This window comes from Tetrapisispora phaffii, chromosome 6, assembly GCF_000236905.1.
Source record: "Tetrapisispora phaffii CBS 4417 chromosome 6, complete genome".
Taxonomy (NCBI): Eukaryota; Fungi; Ascomycota; class Saccharomycetes; order Saccharomycetales; family Saccharomycetaceae; genus Tetrapisispora; species Tetrapisispora phaffii.
The window spans coordinates 351209-373217 of NC_016525.1; the positions used below are offsets into that span (position 1 = coordinate 351209).

Below are 22009 nucleotides of genomic sequence, written 5' to 3' on the forward strand. Positions count from 1 at the left end.
TAATTATTATTTTATTAATAGTATTACAAATTTTTAATTATGTTAATAAACATAATAATAGATATATCATCATAATAATTTTATAATTGATGTTTTTTTTATCTATAAAAGTTTAATAGTCCATGTCACCTAAACTTGCTCAGCAAGATGGCCTTCATATTCTAATCCTTCGCCAATATCAATGTTACTGTCATCATTGATAGTCACTACCTTTTTCTTTCCTAGTTTTGAGTTTAGACTGTCGTTTTTATTGACCCAACCATAACTATTGCCTTGCCTAATTGGTATAATTTCATCAGACGAAGATGACACCAATGATGGAGATAATTTTGAGTCACTTTCGGTCTGATTTATAAAAGGATTAAGACTTTTTCTATTTTCTTGAAGAGTTGGCAATGCTATTTCACTAGATTCCTGGTTCGAAGCTGAATTGCGATTAAAATAAACAGATGATTTACTGCCAAAAACAGAATCACGTAATCCTAGTGTGGATTTCCTTGGATCTTTATTTACTTGACCTTCATTGGAAATTTTTGTGTTTATAAATTCATCTGTTGAAATAGTGTTCAAAGACAGGATACTTTCTCTGCCTTTTCCTTCTGTAATATTTGATAGAGTATTTTGAGTATATCTCCAGGACTTACGTAGTGCAGGTTCATCATTCAAATACAATGATGATGTTCTATTATTATCATTTAAGTTTTCAGAGGAATAGTTATCCATACTTCCCAATAACATTTCCCTACTAGGATTATGGTTGGCATCGACATAAATATCGTTACTGCTTTCACTACTAGAGCGAGTATCCTTATCTGAAAATGAGGAAGAATCTGAACTGGATGAATTATATACTAACCCTGTAATACTTCTTTGGTTATTATCATCGACAAATGGATCAGATGGAGATGATTCCCCATTATTTGGACTATATGGTTTAATAGCTGGTCCATCTGTGGTTGGGTGTTCTTCTTCATCAGCAGCAGCTTTATTAGTCTTTCTTCTCCAGAATAAGAAAACCAATACCAGTAAAATGATAAAACAAATAGGAATAACAACGCCGCATGCAATTGCTACTGTCTTCTTATTTGAAGATGTTTTTGAAACAGCAACTGTGCTTGCTGTTGAAGACGCAGTTGTAGATTGCGATTGAGAAGACGAAGCTGATGTTGAAGACGAAGATGATGTTGATGTTGTAGAGGATGATAGTGATGTTCTAGTTGATGAAGAAGACCTGGAAGACATAGAAGTAGAATTAGTAGAATTAAATGTTGTGCTTGAATTTCCGACACCCATTATGCTAAAAATTAAACTTTCAGTTTCCTCACCTTTTGTTGCAATCACAGAAAGATCTAGTGATTCGAATAATTCAGGAACGTTACCTAATATAGTTAAATTGGAACTGCTAAATGATAACCATGAATAGTCTTGAGAAGAATTTGAAGGTTTAATTGTAACCTCGGTATTATCATAATCAGTAAATTGGGAAGGCAAAAAAGCATATTGGAAATAAGAACCCCTAGTTGCATTCACACTTGGAAATGACGTTATAGCAAATAATGAAGTTGTTGATAAAATTTCAAAATTAAAGTAGATTGCATCCCCGTATATATCGTAAAGCGATACAGAGAATGTATTGTTGCCATAGTTCGCAGAATCTGAATTTACTGTTCCTTCGATTGTATAATTATTTAACGAAACCCAATCTGGAGCATCAATTAATTGGACTGAACTGATATTTTCAGTACTAACCAATTGTTGGTCCAAGAAAGTGTAATCCAAAGGTAATTCATAATTAAATGCACCGTCGTCAGTAACATTTATTAGAATTGTGTTTTGGACAGTAGTTGTTAAGGAATGTGCACCAACAACAATGGAAAATGGAATTTCAGAACCTGCGTAGCCTTCAATATCAGAGGCAATAAATGAAAAATCGTATGAAACTTGGGGAGCAATTTGTGAATTAGCCACTGGAGCTGTACCACTAAATTTCAAATTATTAGAGTCAAAAAATATCCAATTTGGCAATGGTGCGTGATATTTTTCTGAACGTCCATAATATGTACTTACTGAATATCCAGAAGATGAATCGAAATCAGATCTTTCGAAAGTGATGTTAAAGACATCATTTGGTGATAAAATCAGACCATTTTTGCCATCTGTGTCGCCATAGTTTTTCAATAATGCTAATAAGTTAAAACTTTCTGCTACTTCAACGCTGGTATAATTAGTGATAACTAACTGATATGTGTTATTTAATTTTTTATTATCAGAACTATCTGTACCTTCTAAAATGAAATTAAAATATAACAACTCCGCAGTTAGATCAGTAAAAATATCAGAGCTTGGGGAGCCCGTTAGGGTACGTGTACTTTCGTCAAAGGATAACCAAGTTGGTAGGTTAAATGCCTTGTATGTTATTTGCTGATAGTCGTTTAGTGACGATTTGTATGTATCATTTGATATCATGAATTGGAAATCTTCGTTTACCCTAGCGACTGGCGGTATTTGCTTATTTATAGGGTATGCCTCATATGGGTAAGAATTCACATTTGCTATGAGAAACAAAAGATATGCTAAAACGGTCGATAATGTCCTTATCATTGTTTGTTGTATGTGAATTGGACTTTGCAGATATTTTGATAGTTTACCGCTTGGTCTTGTTGTTGTACTTGTAAAAATGATTGTACGACGTAATGGTTTCTTGTCGTGTTTTTCTTCTGTTTCATATATATATATATACCTTCACTATATATTCCAGATATATAAGAGCAGCGTGTTATAATATGAATATTAGTTATTGTGGATGGCAACTAATTGAAACTAGATCTTGACTACAATGGAAAGTGAAACCCACTTAGCGGAAAGTAATTATCAAAGACATATAAATAAATGTGTTCATATATATATATATATATTTAAGATAGAGACACAATGGTCTGAATACCTATTTAATTAAACTGCCATATACAGTAATTCATTAATCCAAAATCCAGTGAAACATTACAAGAATGCTCTTAGTTTACTAACCAACTACTGCAGACACAATCTATATTTGGCAGAAGCCATTGAATATTTAAATAGCCTAATACAGTTAAACCAATTACGAAATTCTGGCCTCTACAGATACCTCATCAACTTCTCCTCTAAGTGGTCATAAATCATCATGAGATCCTACAAACATTTTCGAGACTGTCAACCTTTTCATATTTTAATTCTGGAGAAGAGACGCGTCTTTCCCAATACAGTCGGCTCATTATGGCGTGGATTTCTTGTTTTTACTTACTGTACTGGAATTCTGAGATCTCGAAAAAGTGAGATGTTTAAGGAACACGAAAACACCAAAGTTAGTTAGTTAATGAATTCATTTGGTTCATTGGCTAATTAACAAGAGAAGGTCGCCAAAATGTTGAAGTACGTGGGATGGGTGTTGTTTCAGCCTCGACTAGTGTGCTTTGGAATGTTTGCCCATTGAAGTATATTGCATTGGTTCTATGTTTGGATGTATGTTTGGGTGATGTAAGTATTGCTTACGTGAAGACTTATTACTGGATTGCATGGTATCTTTATCGCAAAAAAGCACCTATATATATTATTGTTATTTTGTTATATATTTAATTATATTACATGTGTTGTCTATTTGCCGTTCTTGGCTTAGCACGAATGATGTTATCGACTCTCAATAATACTTCGGCTGCTTCGGAAGCAGAGTTGACTACAGCTCTTTTTAATTTGTAACTTTCTATAATACCTAATTCTCTCATGTCGGCAATGGTGCCGTTGTCCAAATCTAGACCTGAGGTTAGAATTCCGTTGTAAATTGATGATCTTAGTTTGGCAACTAATTCACTACTGTCAAAACCTGCATTGTCTGATAAGATAGTTGGTAATTGTCTTAATGCTCGGGCAAAAGCTTCAACAGCTAGTGCTTTCTTACCATCAACATTTTGGGCCTCGGTGTCGACTGCTTTGGACATTAACATTTCGGAATTACCACCACCCAAGATAGTCTTGGTATCTCTTGTAGTTTGCGAAAGAACAGATAATGCGTCATGCAATGATCTTTCGGCCTCGGCTAACACTTGGTCAGTGGCACCTCTTAATACAATAGTACAGGCTTGGCCAGCTTTGCAACCACTAAATCTTAAAAATTGTTGCTCACCGATAAAAATTTCTTCAATCAAATCACATTCACCTAACTTACACTTTTCAGGATCATCAAATGTGGATACAACTTCACCACCTGTTACTAATGCTAATCTTTCAACACCTTCAAAATCGGCATGTTCAATAGAATTGATTTTTAAATCTGTGAATAATTGTTCTGGGTAATCGTAAATTAGTTGTCTGTTAATGAAAGTATTTATTCCGAATTTTGAAATCTTATCAATCTTATTCTTCATTTTATTCTTTTCAGCTAATTCTAATTGAGCCAATTTAGAAGTAGAGTCGACTTTGAACTTCGTACCAAAAATCTTAACTTTATCGGTGTCTAATGGAGTGTTAGCGATTAAGATTTTTGCATTTTCCACTCTCTTTGGTTGACTGTTACCGAACTTCTTAGCTAAAACAAAGCCTTCGTCTAAGAAAGAGTCTGATAAGTTGCCACCTAAGATTTTAATAATTTGGATGTGTTCTAGATTGGTGGAACCATTTAATCTTAAGATAGCATCAGTGGCCAAATTAGAGAAATATTCTTTGTCTTGTGATAAAATTTTCGATGACAATGTAGTTTTCGCAATATCGACCAAATCTTTGCGAAATTTTTCTTTATCACCTGAGTTATCCACAGCATGTTTTTCTAGTGCATTCAAAGCAGCGTTTGATGCAATTCTATAACCTTCAATAATAGTTTGTGGATGGATTTTCGAGTGCTCGATCAACTTTTCAGCTTCCCTTAAAAGTTCAGCACTTAAAACGGTGACACTAGTGGTACCATCCCCAATCTCATCATCTTGAACTTTACTAATGTTTACTAAAACTTTAGCAGCTGGATTATCCAATGGAATGGACTTAAGAATGGTGGCACCATCATTGGTCACTAAAGACGCATCACTAGAAGCACTTTGTAATAACTTATCCATACCCTTTGGACCTAGTGTGCTCTTAACTAGATCACCAACAGCAATTGCACCAACAAAAGCGGACATACGGGCATTCTCAGCCCTTTCTTCAGTCACTTGATCACCAAAAATTTGAACACTCATTGCTTCCGTAATCTCTCTTGTGGATCAGTCTGGATTACAACAAATCCTAAGAACAACCCAATCGTTAAATTATCATAAATATATATTTATAATTTATATATATTGTAATGTAATTTATTCAATAAAAAACTTCACTATAACAAATGTTTTTTCGCCACACATTAAAGATGATGAAGATTAAGCGGGCAATTTTAGATCACATGATACGTATAGTCACATGACGCGCAACAGGTTGTTCCAAGTGACAGTGTCGTCCAATGCCCAAGTGACAGCAATGACAGTCCTAGAAGATTGTAACTGAGAGGCCACTGTTTATTAGACTATTGTTCTTCGTCGAGACAATCCGGTTTTGGTCGTATTGGAAAGAATCATTGCACCGATACGGTTTCCTTAGTGATGCTGTTTTGGACAATTTATCTACGTTGTTTTTTCTGCCAATCGGTAGGAATTATCTATGATCTAAGAAAGTTATCAGTAGTTTCTTTATAACAATTACACTTTTGTAATGTTCAGGAAACTGTAGCTCTAACAAATCTCATTCATGGAACAGTTATATGCCTGGTCAACGGGATACTTTGGCTATCGGAAAGGAAGGCTAGTCAGTCCCATATATATCCAAACCATTAAAGGCCTGCTCGTATAACAGGCATATTCTAAAGCAGCATAAATTTTTTAACTCGATCATATGTAATTGATTATAGTTCATATGTAAAAAATTTGAAAAAATACATTATATGATAGCAAAGAAATGCACAGCGCTTAATCACTTGTCTTTATTCAACAAAGGACAATATTGGCATACCGTATATGTTCTGATATATCGATATCTTGATTAAGAAACACGAGCAAAATGCAAGTGGTAACGAGATATGTTATGTAAACCAACTTATTACTCAAAAGAAGCCCAAACAAATGTTTCGATCACGGGCATACAATGATACTGATATACAATACACTTAATTTGAATATATATACCATGAAAAGACTGCTAATAGAAAAATGAAACTTTGAATCACTCAAAATATATTCAATACTGCTGCAAAACATATTGTAACCAGAAATCAAATAACTATCCAAGTCTGATTCCTGTGATCCTGCCAAGCAGAGATCCTATCTCCAATAATCCAGATCATAAGGGTTACTTCTTCAGAGAATTAACCACGCATTCTCAACCCATCATCATTCAAATTAAAGTCCATGATACGACTAAAAATTGATAGTCGTGTCTTTACAAGGCATATTTTGCAACGTTAAAGAAGAAATATTAGCCAGTTATTGCTACTCGTCATAGTCTCCAATTTCCAATTTGGGTCGCAACCATCGCTACATAAGTTAACATATAGTAATTTGCAGCTTTGTAAACGTGTGTTACACCATCATGGCAGAGATATTGGCAGTGTACCTCTCGGCGGTACCATCGGAGCTCAAATTCAGTTCACAAACAGTTTTACTCCATTACAAGTTCTCACAACACTGACTAATTAAAATTGTCAATAATCTAAGAGGCAATAGTCTTGGTGAGCGTGTCAGTTTTCTCTTTCAACTTATTATACTTCCCTCTCAAGGATTCGATCCTCTTCGTCAAGTTCTTCAATTTGATAATTGACTCTTCTAAATCCTTAGCAGAATACAGAACGTCGTTTTCCCTTTTCAACGAGTCCCTACACTTTTTTATAAACAATATCAACAAAACCTGCGAATTTCTCAACTCATTAATAGTCTGGTATAAACCATCCAAGTCAGACGAAAGCATCGAGTAGACACATAGTTCGATAGGATGAACAGAACAGTTCTTGTCAAGCTCCATCTCGTCTAAACTAACAGTATGCCATATATTAGCATTGGCTAACCTATCTCAACTATAAAGCAAATAAAACTAAGACACACTCTAAAATAATATTTAATCCAGCATCTAAATATTTAAAGGAAATAGGATTGATCCTATTTCCTTTAAACGGCTTACCCGAAAAAACCTCGAGGTCATCATCAAAAGCAGAGAAGCGACAAAAAATATTTCAGTTCCGATGAACATACAATGAAAAAAATTCTAGTGATGAGTTTAACGATACATAAAATCGTTTTATATTATAAATATACGGTTTATATAACTTGTAATATAACAAGGTTAATTTTATCAGCACTAGTGTTGTTTTAGCTAGTTGTAGAATTGAAAATTAATTATCGTTTACCGTATTGGCCCAACGCAACAGTAACTGAAGATTCCCCAGATAAATATCTTTGAAGATGCCGCCAAAAAAAAATCAAAAACAACCAGTTGCTAAGAAAAAGGACAACGTCGATAAGACGTTTGGTATGAAGAATAAGAACAGGTCTACCAAGGTCCAAAAATATATCAAACAGGTCCAATCTGATCCGCTGAAGGAAGATTTGAAGAGACAAAAACTAGAAGAGAAAAAAAGATTGGAAGCTGCTGAAGCAGAGAGGAGAGCATTATTTAATCCGGTTCTTGATCAGCGTGTGAGAGCGGGTGTAGATCCAAAGACTATCGTTTGTGCTTTGTTCAAGTTAGGTAACTGTAACAAAGGTAATAAGTGTAAGTTTTCACATGATTTGAATGTGGGTAGAAAAGTTGAGAAGAGGGATTTATATCAAGATGCGAGAAGTGAAAAGGAAGAAGATACAATGGACAATTGGGATGAAGAGAAATTGAGATCTGTCATTACGTCTAAACATGGTAACCCAAGAACTACAACTGATAAAGTTTGTAAATTCTTTATAGAAGCAGTTGAAAACGGTAAATACGGTTGGTTTTGGGTCTGTCCTAATAATGGTGATAAATGTATGTATAGACACTCTTTACCAGAAGGTTTCGTGCTGAAAACAAAAGAACAACAACGTCTGGAAAGAGAAAGTTTGGCAAACCAACCAAAGATTACTCTAGAAGAATTCATCGAAACAGAAAGAGAAAAATTAGATAGGACTAAATTAACTCCAATCGTCGTTAAGAATTTCGCAGAATGGAAAAGAAATCATATGATTGAAAGAATTAATTCTGATAACGAGAAAAATAGTAAAAAGAAACCTACTGGTCGTGAAGTGGTTTTGAAAATGTTCAAGGATAACAAGAACTTTGATGAGACCACGATTGCTGATGGTACACAAGGTTCAACTTGGGATTTGACTGAATTCACAAATGCACTACATGAAGCTGAACATAAAGATGACATTGCTATTAAGGATTATGGTGATGGCAGTAACCCAACTTTTGAGATTGTTGTTAATAACTCAATCAAAAGCACAGCATAATCTCGAGAATATATCCATTCATCATAGTATCCTTTAGATAACTTCTATACAAATAATATATATAATAATTTCTATTAACTTGTAATAACAGATTATATTATCTGACAATCTATTGCCCTTGTATACTGTTTATTCTTTATTAAATAATGGTTACAAATGTAATTAATTAACTTCATTAAACTTATGTGGTCTCTTTGCAGTGACATGATAATTAAACATTGATTATTAGAAGGATTTTATTTATTTAAAGAGTTATTGATTAATGATACACTTGTTTCAAAGCATTTTTTAGAATCTGTGAAGAACATTACTCTCATAACTAGTTTGTGATTTCCATTTGCTTTCAATCTAAATATTCCTTCTTCTACCCTAGCTTTCCATTGATTGGCTTTATTATCATATAGCACATTTGAAGAATCGATGCTTCTGTCATCTATATTAATATCAAACGGCATATTCTTCCCAGCTATTGGTCTCTGTGGTAATGGAGGAGGTGCTGAATTAGCCTTTATAGTAGTAGCATCTATATTCGACGTTGATTGGGAATTAAATATTACAGATGACCGGGATTGTCTTATAGAATCTACCTGCACAGCATTTAAAGTAGGTTTATTTCTTGCTATTGGAGGAGGAGGGGGTCGTCTTCTTACTTCGAGTTTCGTTATATTATTTTCACACATAAGTGATTCATATTTTTCTTTTATAATTCCATTCAGTACTTCTTTTGACTCAAATTCTTTTAATCCGAAATCACTCATAGAATTCTTACAACACCTTATAAAAATACCCAGTATTTGATTTGGAAATTGTAGGGCTGCAGAGACATAAGTTTCGAAATCTTTTTCACCAGAGTCACCAACTAGAATAAATTTCTTACTTGGAAAATCCTGAATAATGTTAATAATCCTATCTAATTTTCCATTGGAGCTTGGTGACATTATACTAGATATAATATTACCACTGTATTGTTTTAAGAAAATTGGACCAACAGGAAAGTAATCTGAAATGTATTGGTTCAATGTATGGTATAGTTGCATAGGTGAATTTGACACATAAAAAAAATCAGTTTGATAAGATTCATATAACGAGTTGTACCAATCAGGCATACCATCAATTACCCAAAAATCTTCACTTTGGATGAATACATTTCTAAACATTGATCTTTTATCCTCTGTGACACCGGTATGTTTGATCGTATCATCTATATCACTAATCAGTCCAATACCATCACATTTGAATAAAGAAACAGGGAATATTTCGGCAACCTCATCACTTAAGTAACCTGATGGTGTATCTAGAGAGATTTTAATGGACTTCGGTACGAAATTAGATTTTATTTTTAAGGCTGTATAACCATAAGTGTCGGTTGTAGCGAAAGATGTATAATATTCATAATTTCCTTCATTAGATGTAAATTTACCTACGGTAAGATCAGAACTGAATAGAGTTATAATTGTAGGTATTCCTGAAAGTTTCTTTGACAAGAATCCTGTTATACGATCTTGCAATGTATTTACTTCATTTTTCATTGAACTGGTCATGCTAGGAGAAGAAGTTGATGATATGGAAGTTGATGTTGGGTGCATTAATGGTTTGTTAAATGCATTTTCTGTTGTTGTGTTATGCTGTTGGGAACTCCCATTGTCTATTTCTAGTTCATTAAATTTTTGCTCTAAATATTGTGAATCATCGTCATTAATATCAGATCCTGCTGACGTTGATGGCCTCAAATACTGTTTGCACAGTGATAATAATAACTTATTCTTCATTGAGTTTACATCACCAGGTGAAGTTATCAAAAAACGTACTACAGTTTCATACTCTTTTGTTCCATCTGCTGAAGTTTTTATTAGAGTAGAATACGTTGGGAAGTTCTCAATATTGATATTTCCTGGGATGTCTGTCTGAAGAGCATTTTCCCTTGGTGGAGAGGTATTATTGAAGAAGTCTTTTGAATTTGAGTTTTTGTAGTTATTTATCGATTCTCGAGTACTTCGAATTCCATCGATGGTCTTTTGTTGTATCGTTGGTAGATACGTATCTCTTGTTGTTTTAACTAAATTAAAGAATTTTTGTTTCCTACTCCCAGAAAGGTTATCAGTATTAACCTCATCGTTATACATTAAGGAACTGTTATTTTTATTATATTTATCATTCAGGTACGAACTCATATTAAAAGGGTACAATATTTTTTCTTTAAGTTCTGAAACTTGCCTCTATATATCCCTTTCTTTAACTGTTTTCTCTTATTAACTTTTGTTGAGTATTCTACTTTCCTTATAATATTTCCACTTACAAACGATCTCTGTTGGATAATATTTGCAGTATACAACTTCAAAGCTACTGGAAATTGTCTATTGTGTATCAAAACGGCAATTAGTATGGTAAAATTCAATCATATATATATGTATAATCTCAGTAGAGTTCTTAAATCTATGAAACCTCTTTACGTACTTTCTAATAATGACACTGATCTAGCAGCACTTAGTTCTGCTCATACATGTTGTTATATATATTAAAAAACCATATATTTTAACATTTAAACATCATTCAATTTATCTTTTTCTTAATAAAACGAACTAATGATATTTTACCTTATTTGCCTTTTAAGAATACAATGTAATTGCAAATACAGACCAGTCACAAGACAAGACAATAATATACAGATTGTAAAATGCATATACCAGACATTGAGGACTAGCAATATATACGGTCCTGGTTAAGATAGCGACTCTCTACTTTAGCAAGGTCCCATTATTTGGGACCCTAAAGGTTTCAAAAAAATCTAAATATAGATTTAATTAAATATGTATATATTAATGAGATTGATACAATACATGTAGATCAACCGATATGATGTGTCATCTCTTCACCTTTAAGAACAGTTTATCTTTGGTATTAATTGAAATAAACTGGAACTGGAACGACAGTCAGGTACTAATTAAGAAGCACCCGCAAATTTTTGAGATGTAAAGTAACCCTCGAAATATGCTCTTTCTTCGAATTATTAACAACATTCGAAATTGTTTGGATGAAAACAACTCATTACTGGTATTCCCATTGTCCATACCGTTAAAAGTATATCGTAAAACTGCAATAATGGTAATATTCGTTTTCGAATGATATGCATCCCCCACTCGCATCAAATATCTTGTTTAATGATAGTAGCTTACTACTTGTAATCATCTACCCCATAAGGTCCGATTCATCGATCTTCGAGGTTGACTAAATTTTAATATCGTAAAACTACAACATGAAGGAAAGTATTCCTCAAAGATGGTTAAAAGTAATAGATGAAACTTATATAAAAGAAAGCTGAATAGATGTATTTGAGCAAAATTTTCGAGCTTGATCTGAACAATACTGTGATTTTTAATTAGTCCTCATTCAATTAATTGAGAATATTCGTTGATTTTAAATAACAAATACGATTGATACATGGCGATTAGACATATACATATATATATGTTCATTGCGTTAACTTCAAATAAGTTTATTTAACTTCAGAATATTATAAAATAAAAAACTATATATACATCAAATGACAGTATCCTTAGGTGCTGTGATTTGGTCGTCAGTGAAACCTATTATAAAAATTTATTTGATTATAGGTGTAGGATTTCTTTGTGCAAAATTAGAGATTGTTTCAGCAGAATCGATTAAATCGATTTCTAATATCGTTTTGACAGTTCTATTGCCATGTTTGTCATTCAATAAAATCGTTTCAAGTATTGAAGATAAGGATATAAAAGATGTAGGTATCATCTGTTTGTCAGCTGCTTTGATTTTTGGTACTGGCATGTTCTTTGCATTCGTCTGCAGTAAGTTTCTACCTGTACCCAAAGAATGGAGAGGTGGCATTTTGGCTGGTGGGATGTTCCCAAATATTAGTGATCTTCCGATTGCTTATCTGCAAACTCTAGACCAAGGGTTGATTTTCACTGAAGAAGAAGGTGAAAAGGGTATTGCATCAGTCATTATTTTTTTGACAATGTTTCTGCTATGTGTCTTTAACCTAGGTGGGTTTAGACTAATCGAATACGATTTTACGTATAACGATGAAGAAAATGCCGTGCATGATAGTGATAGAAATTCAAATAGTTTAGGTGTACCTTCAAATCCTAAAAAGGAAATCGACAATCTATCTGCATCTCCCAAAGGTCTTGTAAATACTAAAAATAAAATAAAATTTAATTTAAATCTGCTTCGAATAAGAAAAAAAAATCAAAGTGATCTATCAATTCCTGATATTAAAAACAATAATGTATCATCAGCGGAGTCATCGACCATTTCTATGTTGAGTACAGGTTCCGGGTCAAATTCGAGGTTCACTGTTATTAGTCCAATGCCTATCCCGGAAGAAGGCCCTACGTTGCAATTTAACGAAACCGAATTAATTAATAAGCAAATTAGGAGAGGACTGCAGAATGATATAAGCAATAATGCTTCCAACATGTCCAGTATTAATAGTTACGATGACGATTTAAATGATAGCACAAGCGACAGAGAATTGAGTAGTTCAAAAATTATTTTAGGCACAGATTCTAGTGAGTTGGATTTGGGAGTTGAAAACTCTAAGAATGAGAGAAATGATGATAAGACAGAAAATGACTCGATTAATCAAAGTGACAGCGATAATACTACATCAATTGCATCTACAGCATTGAGCCCAACACAGACTTGGGGGAATTTTTCTACTAGAACTTCAATTGCATCAGAAGAAGCAATTTCCAATGCTCTTCCTTATAGAATAAGTAGTCAACCTATAGCATTTACTAGCGCTCTGTCCGATGAGCAGCATAACATTGCAATAAGAAGACATTCAGATGCAACAACTTCCATGAATCAGTTAATTAGAAGTTATTCCAACGTTGATCAATATGGTAATTATGTTGAGAGAAGACAATCTATAGCTGATAGTCAAGCTGATAGTATAAATACTATGTCCTCTTTTCAGAGGTTTAAAAGTGCCGATTTAACAAGAATGGTAACAACTGACGTCAATGTTACAAGTAAAGATGTGAAAGAGTCAGGTTCTTCACTTCCAGAAAGTATCAGAAAATTACCATTTGTACCATTGACAATTTTTTTTCTAAAAAACTGTCTTCGTCCCGCATCTATGGCAGTGATCATTGCATTGATTTGTGCATTTATCCCATGGGTAAAAGCTTTATTTGTCACAACAGACACTACCCCATATATACCAAATGCACCAGATCTAAAACCTCCATTAAGTTTTATTATTGATTTCACAGGCTATGTTGGTGCTGCATCAGTCCCTTTTGGTCTATTATTATTGGGAGCAACTTTAGGTAGACTAAGTGTTGGAGAATTGTATCCAGGTTTTTGGAAAACTGCATCTCTACTAGTCATATTAAGGCAATGTGTTATGCCTATATTTGGTGTTTTATGGTGCGATCGTTTGGTTAAAGCTGGCTGGGTTAACTGGGAAGATGATAGAATGTTATTGTTTGTAATAGCAATTACATGGTCGTTACCTACTATGACTACTTTAATTTATTTTACAGCAAGTTATACCTCTCCCGATGTTGAAAAACCAGTACAAATGGAATGTGTATCTTTTTTCTTAATGATACAATATCCATTATTAGTAGTAAGTTTGCCATTTTTGGTTACTTATTTTTTAAAAGTACAGCTCAAAATCTGATGAAATAGGATATAGTCTCCAGATGGTAGATATTTAAATACATAAAAAATTTTGCATCTATATTATAAAATTGTTAACGGTCCATTGATGAAGGGGAAGAACTCATTTTGTGAATATTCATCTATAACTTCTTTGGCTTGAACATGCAATTTTGGTTTATTTCGTTGTTCAGAACTTTTATTTGGAATTATTTTCAAATATAATGATTGACAGTATGCTGTTATGTACTACAACTATTAGATATTTCTATTTATTTAAAAAATTTATATAAATGGCAGAACGAACAAACTGAAGTTAACTTCTTTCTAGATCTGATAAGAGGTAAAGTGAAATGTTTTCACCGTAGTTGATTCCAAACTGTGATTCAATGTTTAAGGTTTGAGCAAACCATGCTTCTATAACTTGCGTGCGATGCAATGACCAATTCTCAGGAATATCTTTTGCGATATTATTTTTACCAACGAAGCTACATAAATCCAAAATAACCCCATGTTCTGATAACAGCTGTGAAGTTATTAATACCGTTAAATTGGCATATATTTGCTTTGTAGTTTCTTTACATTTAACTAGGCAAACTAGTAACCCACCACATTTTGCAATTATACAATTCACGATATTTGGGTTTGTCTCTTTTACCGTGCTTTCTAAATCACCAACAAAATGAGTTAAACCTAAAATGTCAATAATATCTCCAATACTTCCAAGGACGTATAAAAGGTTGAATGAAATTTCCTCGCCATCGTTATTCAAACATTTCAGAGGTTTGATAAAACCGAGATCGCCGGTTCGTAAATATGTTAAGCCATTGTCATTAGATTCATCCATTTTACTTTTAAATTGTTCAGTTACAAAAGTATCTCTAGTTAATTTGACCTTTGAACTTTTATCATTGGCATCCCTAGAGATAAAGTAGTCTGAAACATTTGCTTCAGAACAACACCATATTTCACCATATTCACCTTCATGACAAGGTTTCTTAGTCTCTGGATTGACTATAACCACATCTGTACAAACTGGCACAACACCAGAATCTTGAATCCTTAACCCAGATTTCATACGATCTGAGCCGTTAAGTTCCTTTATTAAACCTTCTCTTAAAGCACTCCTATCCAAATAAATATCTACTGGGGGGATGCCCATGTAAGATCTCATAGATATGTTAAAGTTAAATTGATTTTGATAAATATAACTGATCTGCTCAATAGAAACTTGGACATTTCCGTTTTTCTTTAATATATTCTCAATTGTTGTGGTTTTTGGCCTTCCTGTAAACGGTATCATAATATTTTTAACATTTCTTAGAAAATCAGGCTTAATTGTTGCTGTGGCTGGATTTTTCTTCGATGGAACGTTGACTTTTAAAGTTTTTTCTGAGTCTATAACATTAGAAGCCTTTGATATCATTGCATAAAAAAGTGATGGTGTTAAAAATAAGTTTTTAACATTCATATTTTGCAATCCAAATAATAAATTATTTGGATTTACAAAGATATCGTCCATTGTAAAATAGTTTGTATAACAACCAGCATAAATACCTAGCAAGTTGCCAATAATAAAACCCAACCCATGAGTATAGTTACATAAAGAAAATAATGTGTCATCATTTGTTATTTCTAATGTTTCCTTTAAAATTTTACATGAGTTGAGAAGCGACGAAGCTGTCATAGTAGGGTGAGTATTTTTAATTGGAGAATTGTCTCTGTTAACCCAGATCAAGCATGTAGATGTATTTGAGTTCAACTTTTGTCGCTTCTGTATAGCGTACGTTTTAAACATTTTTATTGAGACGTCAGTCTTTATTTTAACCTTTGAGATATTGGTTACCTTTGGTATTACGGCTTTTTCTTTCTTCCATAATCGAGAGATTGTTGTGTTACTCTCCAACAGAAAATTTGTATTGCCATCCACAAACAACCTCTTTACCGAAAATGATGAAATAATATTAGTTAAATACGATATATCTTCAGCAGCTGTATCTTCATTTATTATATCAATAGGTAGCACGACCAAATTACAGTAAAAGCAAGCAATGATTATTGCAGTGTACTCGATGGAATTTTCGCACATAACCACAACTCTATCACCCTTATTCAAGGGCATTTTTGATGTTAATATTTTTCTCAGATATGAAGCTATAATATTATGAAATGTCCCCCAAGAAATATTTTTATGTATATTGTTTTCGTTCTCCTTAGAAGATCCTTTAAAAGTGCCATCGTTAAAGGCTGACTCGTTTGGAAAGGCTTCAATTCTCCATTCTAAAATATCCAAAAGATTTTTAAAAATTCCTAAGTTCTTATTTGTCCGATGATCATAAACAATGTCTCGATAATCTACGCCTGATGTTTGTAAGATCATTCTTTGGTTTTCACCATCAGAGCCCCTTTCCTGTTCTAAGGCCAGGTGTCTTAAGTTCGACAAATGTTCTGAAAATATACTCTCATTATAATATAAAGAATGAGGGATGAAATCTAAAATAACGTTATCAAATTGAAATTTAACAAAATTAGCAACAAGTTCACCACTTTGGAATTTACTTTCAATGGTACTATTTGCTAGTTCTAAGGAACAATATCTTCTTGGTAATGTATTTGGAGAAACCACTAGAACACATAAAGGTTGAATTTTATGAAATATCCACAAAATTCTGTAAATTTGCTCAGTGAGCTCATTCATTTTCTGTTCTCTTTTTTTCAACTTCTCTTTAGATTGTACCAAAAGATTATCTTCTTGAAATAATGTAGATCTGGATAAAGAACTCTCTACGATAATTACTAAAAAATGTTCATCACTATTATGATTTAGTTCAAATGCTGCAACATCACTCACAGTACTTACGGTACGCACGATTGATTCTGTAATTTGTTGAAGATAATATGTCTGGACTATTCTTTTAGGTCCTTTCTCTAGCGTCAATTCATTATCATTTTTCTCAACAAAATTATTGACCGATTTATTTGGTGAAGGAATAGGCTTCTTAGCTCTGGTAATGTCAGATGTATGTGACCAATTTGGTAATTGTACTAGCATATTCTGTAGGAACATGTCTTCTATCATCGACAATACATATATTTTACCATTATGAACAAAGCCCATTAATTTAGTTCTTAAAAACTGTGTCGACGGTGGGACTATACTCATTATGGTATTGATTTTTTCCTTCGATTGAGCCGCCTCTAGAGTATTACCTTTCACAAAGGAGAACATTTTTTGAAAGTTTATTCTAGCATGGAATACGAATTCATTAACTCTATCCATTTGATAAAATTCATCTGTTAGAGATTTCGATGAAATCCATATTTCACCAACAGTCAGATCAGGAACTAATGTACAGTCATCTAAATTTACAACACATACAGTCGCATTCGGTATTGGAAATCCAAATGTTGTGAGTCTTAAATACTCGGTAAACGAACTAGATGAATTTATCATTGCTGTTATACTTGACTCAACAATATTGCCCTTAAGTTTTTCTTTATTAATAAATACATCATCTTGTAATCTTAATTTTGTGTTGTGAATCGGGAAATTGTCCAACATGCCTAATTGATCTTTCAAAGAGATGAATATACCACCGATGTCTGGTAGCGTAAGCATTGGAGAATAACATATGTTCGCATCGTAACATCCCAAGTTTTTCAACCATTTATGTACAACCATATCTGATACTTCAGTGTCTATTGTTGTACAACAAGTTAAACAACACTTAATGCAACTCAAGTTAATTTTTTGTTTCCTAGAATTAATAACTTTGGGGTCTTCAAGATAACCTATAACAACTTGCTTCAATTGAAGTTGCTCATTTAACAATATATCGGCACTAAACCTATAAATAAGTTCCTCATAACTACCTGGTTTTGTTGTAAGACTGTTATCAATAGAAATCAATAAGTTACCAGAAAATATATTAAATAACACACCACATATCAACCCCGTTGAACGGGTCGGATCTAAAGTATTTAGTATAGTAAATCCCTTCTCTGCAGTTCGAGTTTTGTATGATCTATTAATTTCGCCCTTTTTCCAATGGGGCATTGCTCTGGAGTCTATGATTTTAGATAGCATAGTTAATTGGTCATTAATTACTCTTGGTTTCATCACTATCCCTGATAATCTTCCTAATGGTGTTCTAGTAAATTCAATGTAAGAGATTTGAGAAACATCATAAGTGGGTGTCATTTTTTTGGCCTTATTGTATGTGCCTAGATCAGTTGTTTTCAAAAATGTCACTTGTGAAATGAACCCGCTTTTAATTAACTTTATCTTTGTATTGTTGTTTGTTGTTTGTAAATTGTCCAATTGTTTGTGACATTCGCTAGATATTAATGAGAATTGAGAATTTGTTAATTTGATAATTTGTATAATTTCCACTAATGAGTAAGTTTGAAATGAAACAGGTACTGCAATCATATCTGCAATGAAGCAACCTAGTAAGGCTACTGTAAAATCTATCACTTCATCTTTATTGTACCATAGTAGAACTTTATCCATTTTCTTCAACTGACTTTTCTTTAACTCATGTGCAACTTTTTCAGCTCTCAAATATAATTTTCCCCAAGTTATGCTCGATTCTTTATTTTTTTCATTTATAGATATAATAGCTGTCTCCTTTTCGTAATGATTATACCTTCCTCTTAGGATTAATGGCAAGAATGTTGATTCAAGTAATGATTCTAATCTCGGCAGTAAAGGTGTCATAGGTGTATATGACTCCAATCCAGATTCATACGAATTCAAAGATAACTGTAGAGAGGACGATTGCTTATGTTTTCTTGGAGAAAATAAAGTAGAATTTGAATTTGTAGTCGTCACTCTATAAATCTGATTTTGCCGTACTGAACCCACCTTGTAATCTTCCCTTGTAGAATCTATACTTGATCTATTATATTTAAGTGAGTCTTGTAAATTACTAGCGTCAGCACTAGAGGTTGATGAATTAGATATCCTTAATGAACCATACAAATCAGGTTCTCTTCGATTTATGTTCAAAGATAAATTTGAATGTTTAGATAAAAGCAGTTTCTGCTCATTGTTCCTATATTTGTCCAGAAGTTGTTTTCTCTTTGTCTCGTAACCTTTCGACGTTAAATTCTCTTCTTTATAATCCTTTATTAACTCATTCAATTGATTCTGTAACACTAGCGGCAACTCCGGTGGTATTGAGAAATCCATGGATCGATGTGTATATAGTTGCAACCCAATGATAGCAGCAGTCCCAATAAAAACCTACTCAGTGTACTGAGACTTTCGAACTGTCAGACAAAAACACAAGCACATGTTCACATCGTTATATATTTAAATGATTTTAATCAAAAATGTGTAACTGAAAATTGTTACTATATTCAGAATCAAATCATCACTCTAACATTCTATATAATATTCTGTCCCTGAAATTATTAGAAAAGAGTTCAAATAATTCCAAGTCACGTGAGAGTGTATACATGTTAATGACACTTTTCATTAGTACGGTAAACCGCAACATCGGAGCTAACGCAACATGACAGATACAAATAGATACTAAATCAATTAAATCAATCAATTGAGTTTATAGTATCTTAACTTTTGCAAACTATGTTATTTTATTTTGTATGCGTGCTGCTTGAAATAAGATTAGGTTTAATATACTCCGAGTGGTTCATTCAATACATTTTCTAGGCGTATGGCTTGTTTGCTCATCACGAATGACGGTCTCTGTACAATAATGGATATTTCTAACTGTAACGAAAAAATACATAAATATAGTCACCATTACAATAATAAATTATTATTATAATATAAATTGTTTCACAGGTTTTCATTCTAATATTCTGAAGATATTTAGCGGTGAAAGGTTTATTAAATACGTCAATTATTAAATATATTCAGGATTCCAAAATTCGTTGAGACTTCTCCTGTTAAGGGTGAGACTGACAATAAATTATTATAACGAAGAAGAAAAAATAATAATAATACAATAGTAATATAATGGGTTCTTCTGTTTCAAAAGCACTGGGGAAGCTGTTTGGTTCTCGTGAAATGAAAATTCTGATGTTAGGTCTAGATAATGCTGGTAAGACTACCATATTATACAAGTTAAAATTGAATAAGATCAAGACTTCTGCTCCAACAGTAGGATTCAATGTCGAAACTGTTTCTTTCAAAAATGTAAAATTTAATATGTGGGATGTTGGAGGACAAGAACGTTTAAGACCACTGTGGAGACATTATTTCCCAGGAACTACATCATTAATTTTCGTGATAGACTCGCAGGATAAGGATAGATTGAACGAGGCAAAAGAAGAATTATATAGTATTATTAGTGAAAAGGAGATGGAAAATGTTGTATTGTTGGTTTGGGCTAATAAGCAAGATTTGAAAGGTGCTTTGAAACCGCAAGAAATATCAGATTTCTTAGAATTAGGTGATAATTTGAAAAATCAAATGTGGTGTGTCATTGGTAGTAATGCATTGGCAGGTCAAGGTTTGGTAGAAGGTTTATCATGGATATCAACTAATACTGCAAAAAAGTAATCTTGTTTAGGCTGGTGTTGATATTTTAAATGAAATAATATAAAAAAGTATAACATGTGATATTATACTTCCTAATCGTAAAGCATTGAAAAATTAAAAAAGAATACAATAAATATATTACTTTGACATTTATCATTTAAAATGCCACAGATTGTAATATAAAGATATAACATTAATATAATAATATAATAATATAATAATATAATAATATAATAATATAATAATATAATAATAGACATTAAATCAGTCGAGCTAAAATCTGATAAAATCATCACAGAATAACAGAGGATGAATTATAATGAAATATTGTATTAATTAAAATATGCTACGATGTTGTGATAATTATTTCTTCTTGCATAAGAATATTCTACAAAATATATTTTTATAATATGGAAACTTTCTTATGCATTATATGACAGTTTACTTTCTATCGGCATGTGTGACGGAACCATCACTGTTACCGAAGTAAACTCTTTCTGCGTTATCGATGAATAAACCTACTTCAACGACACCAACTAAAGTCAAAATTTTGAAATATAATGATTTTGGATCTTCAAGTTGACCAAAGTCAGCATCGATTAAGAAATTATTATTATCTGTTACAACAGGGCCAGCTTTTGCAGGTGTTCCCTGTCTTAGAACGATCTTATGTGCTCCTAGCTTCTTTAAATCATTCTGTACACGCACATAAGCAGCAGGAACAACTTCGATTGGAATACCTTTTGTCCAATTTGTACCTAAATAATGTGGAGATTGTTTTCTATGATCAGCAATGACAATGAATTTTTTAGCGCTAGTACTCACTAATTTTTCTTGGAATAAACATGCACCACCACCTTTAATTAATTGTAAATTTGTATCGACTTCGTCAGCACCATCGAATGCAACGTCAATTTCTGGATAGTTGTCGACCGTGCCTAATTTCAAGCCATTATCTAAAATTAAAGCTCTGGATTGGAAGCCTGTTGGTATACAAATAAATTTTGAAACACATTCAGTGTATTTCAAGTCCTTTAAGTATTGACCCAATCTTTCAGCAGCGTAAACGACAGTACTTCCACTACCAATACCAATTACTTTATCGTTCTTGAAATCGACATTCTCATCAATAGCACGGTATGCAGCTAATCTTTTAGCTGTTTCTAAAGGATCAGATAATGCAGGCAAAGATGATACATCTGGAACAGTGTAAGACATGTTATAATGAGTTTTGTGTACGTTTGTGTGTGTGTTAATGTTTTGTTTTGATAAATTGTATCTCAATTATTACTATTGTAATTTCTCAAATAGGGTAGAATGCTATAACAATACTTTTTTAACCTTGAAGAGATATTAAGGATATGAAGAATAAATTATTGGA

The 22009-nt window shown here is 32.8% G+C and overlaps 9 protein-coding genes across 9 annotated transcripts; 3 read left to right on the forward strand and 6 right to left on the reverse strand.

The window, feature by feature from the left end:
• Positions 1 to 129: 129 nt before the first annotated feature.
• Positions 130 to 2601, reverse strand: AXL2 (Axl2p; the record flags this gene model as incomplete). Its single annotated transcript, XM_003686023.1, has 1 exon — positions 130 to 2601. One exon carries the CDS (start codon positions 2599 to 2601, stop codon positions 130 to 132), a length of 2472 nt encoding a protein of 823 aa, XP_003686071.1.
• A 1019-nt stretch (positions 2602 to 3620) lies between these two features.
• Positions 3621 to 5204, reverse strand: CCT2 (chaperonin-containing T-complex subunit CCT2; the record flags this gene model as incomplete). The annotated part of the gene is made up of 1 exon (XM_003686024.1): positions 3621 to 5204. One exon carries the CDS (start codon positions 5202 to 5204, stop codon positions 3621 to 3623), a length of 1584 nt encoding a protein of 527 aa, XP_003686072.1.
• Positions 5205 to 6702: 1498 nt separating this feature from the next.
• SNN1 (Snn1p) lies at positions 6703 to 7011 on the reverse strand (the record flags this gene model as incomplete). Its single annotated transcript, XM_003686025.1, has 1 exon — positions 6703 to 7011. One exon carries the CDS (start codon positions 7009 to 7011, stop codon positions 6703 to 6705), a length of 309 nt encoding a protein of 102 aa, XP_003686073.1.
• Positions 7012 to 7448: 437 nt separating this feature from the next.
• Positions 7449 to 8471, forward strand: TMA46 (translation machinery-associated protein TMA46; the record flags this gene model as incomplete). Its single annotated transcript, XM_003686026.1, has 1 exon — positions 7449 to 8471. The coding sequence occupies one exon, from the start codon at positions 7449 to 7451 to the stop codon at positions 8469 to 8471; it is 1023 nt and encodes a 340-aa protein (XP_003686074.1).
• A 236-nt stretch (positions 8472 to 8707) lies between these two features.
• APP1 (phosphatidate phosphatase APP1) lies at positions 8708 to 10642 on the reverse strand (the record flags this gene model as incomplete). The annotated part of the gene is made up of 1 exon (XM_003686027.1): positions 8708 to 10642. One exon carries the CDS (start codon positions 10640 to 10642, stop codon positions 8708 to 8710), a length of 1935 nt encoding a protein of 644 aa, XP_003686075.1.
• Positions 10643 to 12012: 1370 nt separating this feature from the next.
• Positions 12013 to 14139, forward strand: ECM3 (putative ATPase ECM3; the record flags this gene model as incomplete). Its single annotated transcript, XM_003686028.1, has 1 exon — positions 12013 to 14139. One exon carries the CDS (start codon positions 12013 to 12015, stop codon positions 14137 to 14139), a length of 2127 nt encoding a protein of 708 aa, XP_003686076.1.
• A 294-nt stretch (positions 14140 to 14433) lies between these two features.
• On the reverse strand, positions 14434 to 19311 carry CMR2 (Cmr2p; the record flags this gene model as incomplete). Its single annotated transcript, XM_003686029.1, has 1 exon — positions 14434 to 19311. One exon carries the CDS (start codon positions 19309 to 19311, stop codon positions 14434 to 14436), a length of 4878 nt encoding a protein of 1625 aa, XP_003686077.1.
• Positions 19312 to 20103: 792 nt separating this feature from the next.
• Positions 20104 to 20649, forward strand: ARF3 (Arf family GTPase ARF3; the record flags this gene model as incomplete). The annotated part of the gene is made up of 1 exon (XM_003686030.1): positions 20104 to 20649. The coding sequence occupies one exon, from the start codon at positions 20104 to 20106 to the stop codon at positions 20647 to 20649; it is 546 nt and encodes a 181-aa protein (XP_003686078.1).
• A 420-nt stretch (positions 20650 to 21069) lies between these two features.
• RKI1 (ribose-5-phosphate isomerase RKI1) lies at positions 21070 to 21846 on the reverse strand (the record flags this gene model as incomplete). Its single annotated transcript, XM_003686031.1, has 1 exon — positions 21070 to 21846. One exon carries the CDS (start codon positions 21844 to 21846, stop codon positions 21070 to 21072), a length of 777 nt encoding a protein of 258 aa, XP_003686079.1.
• Positions 21847 to 22009: the final 163 nt, after the last annotated feature.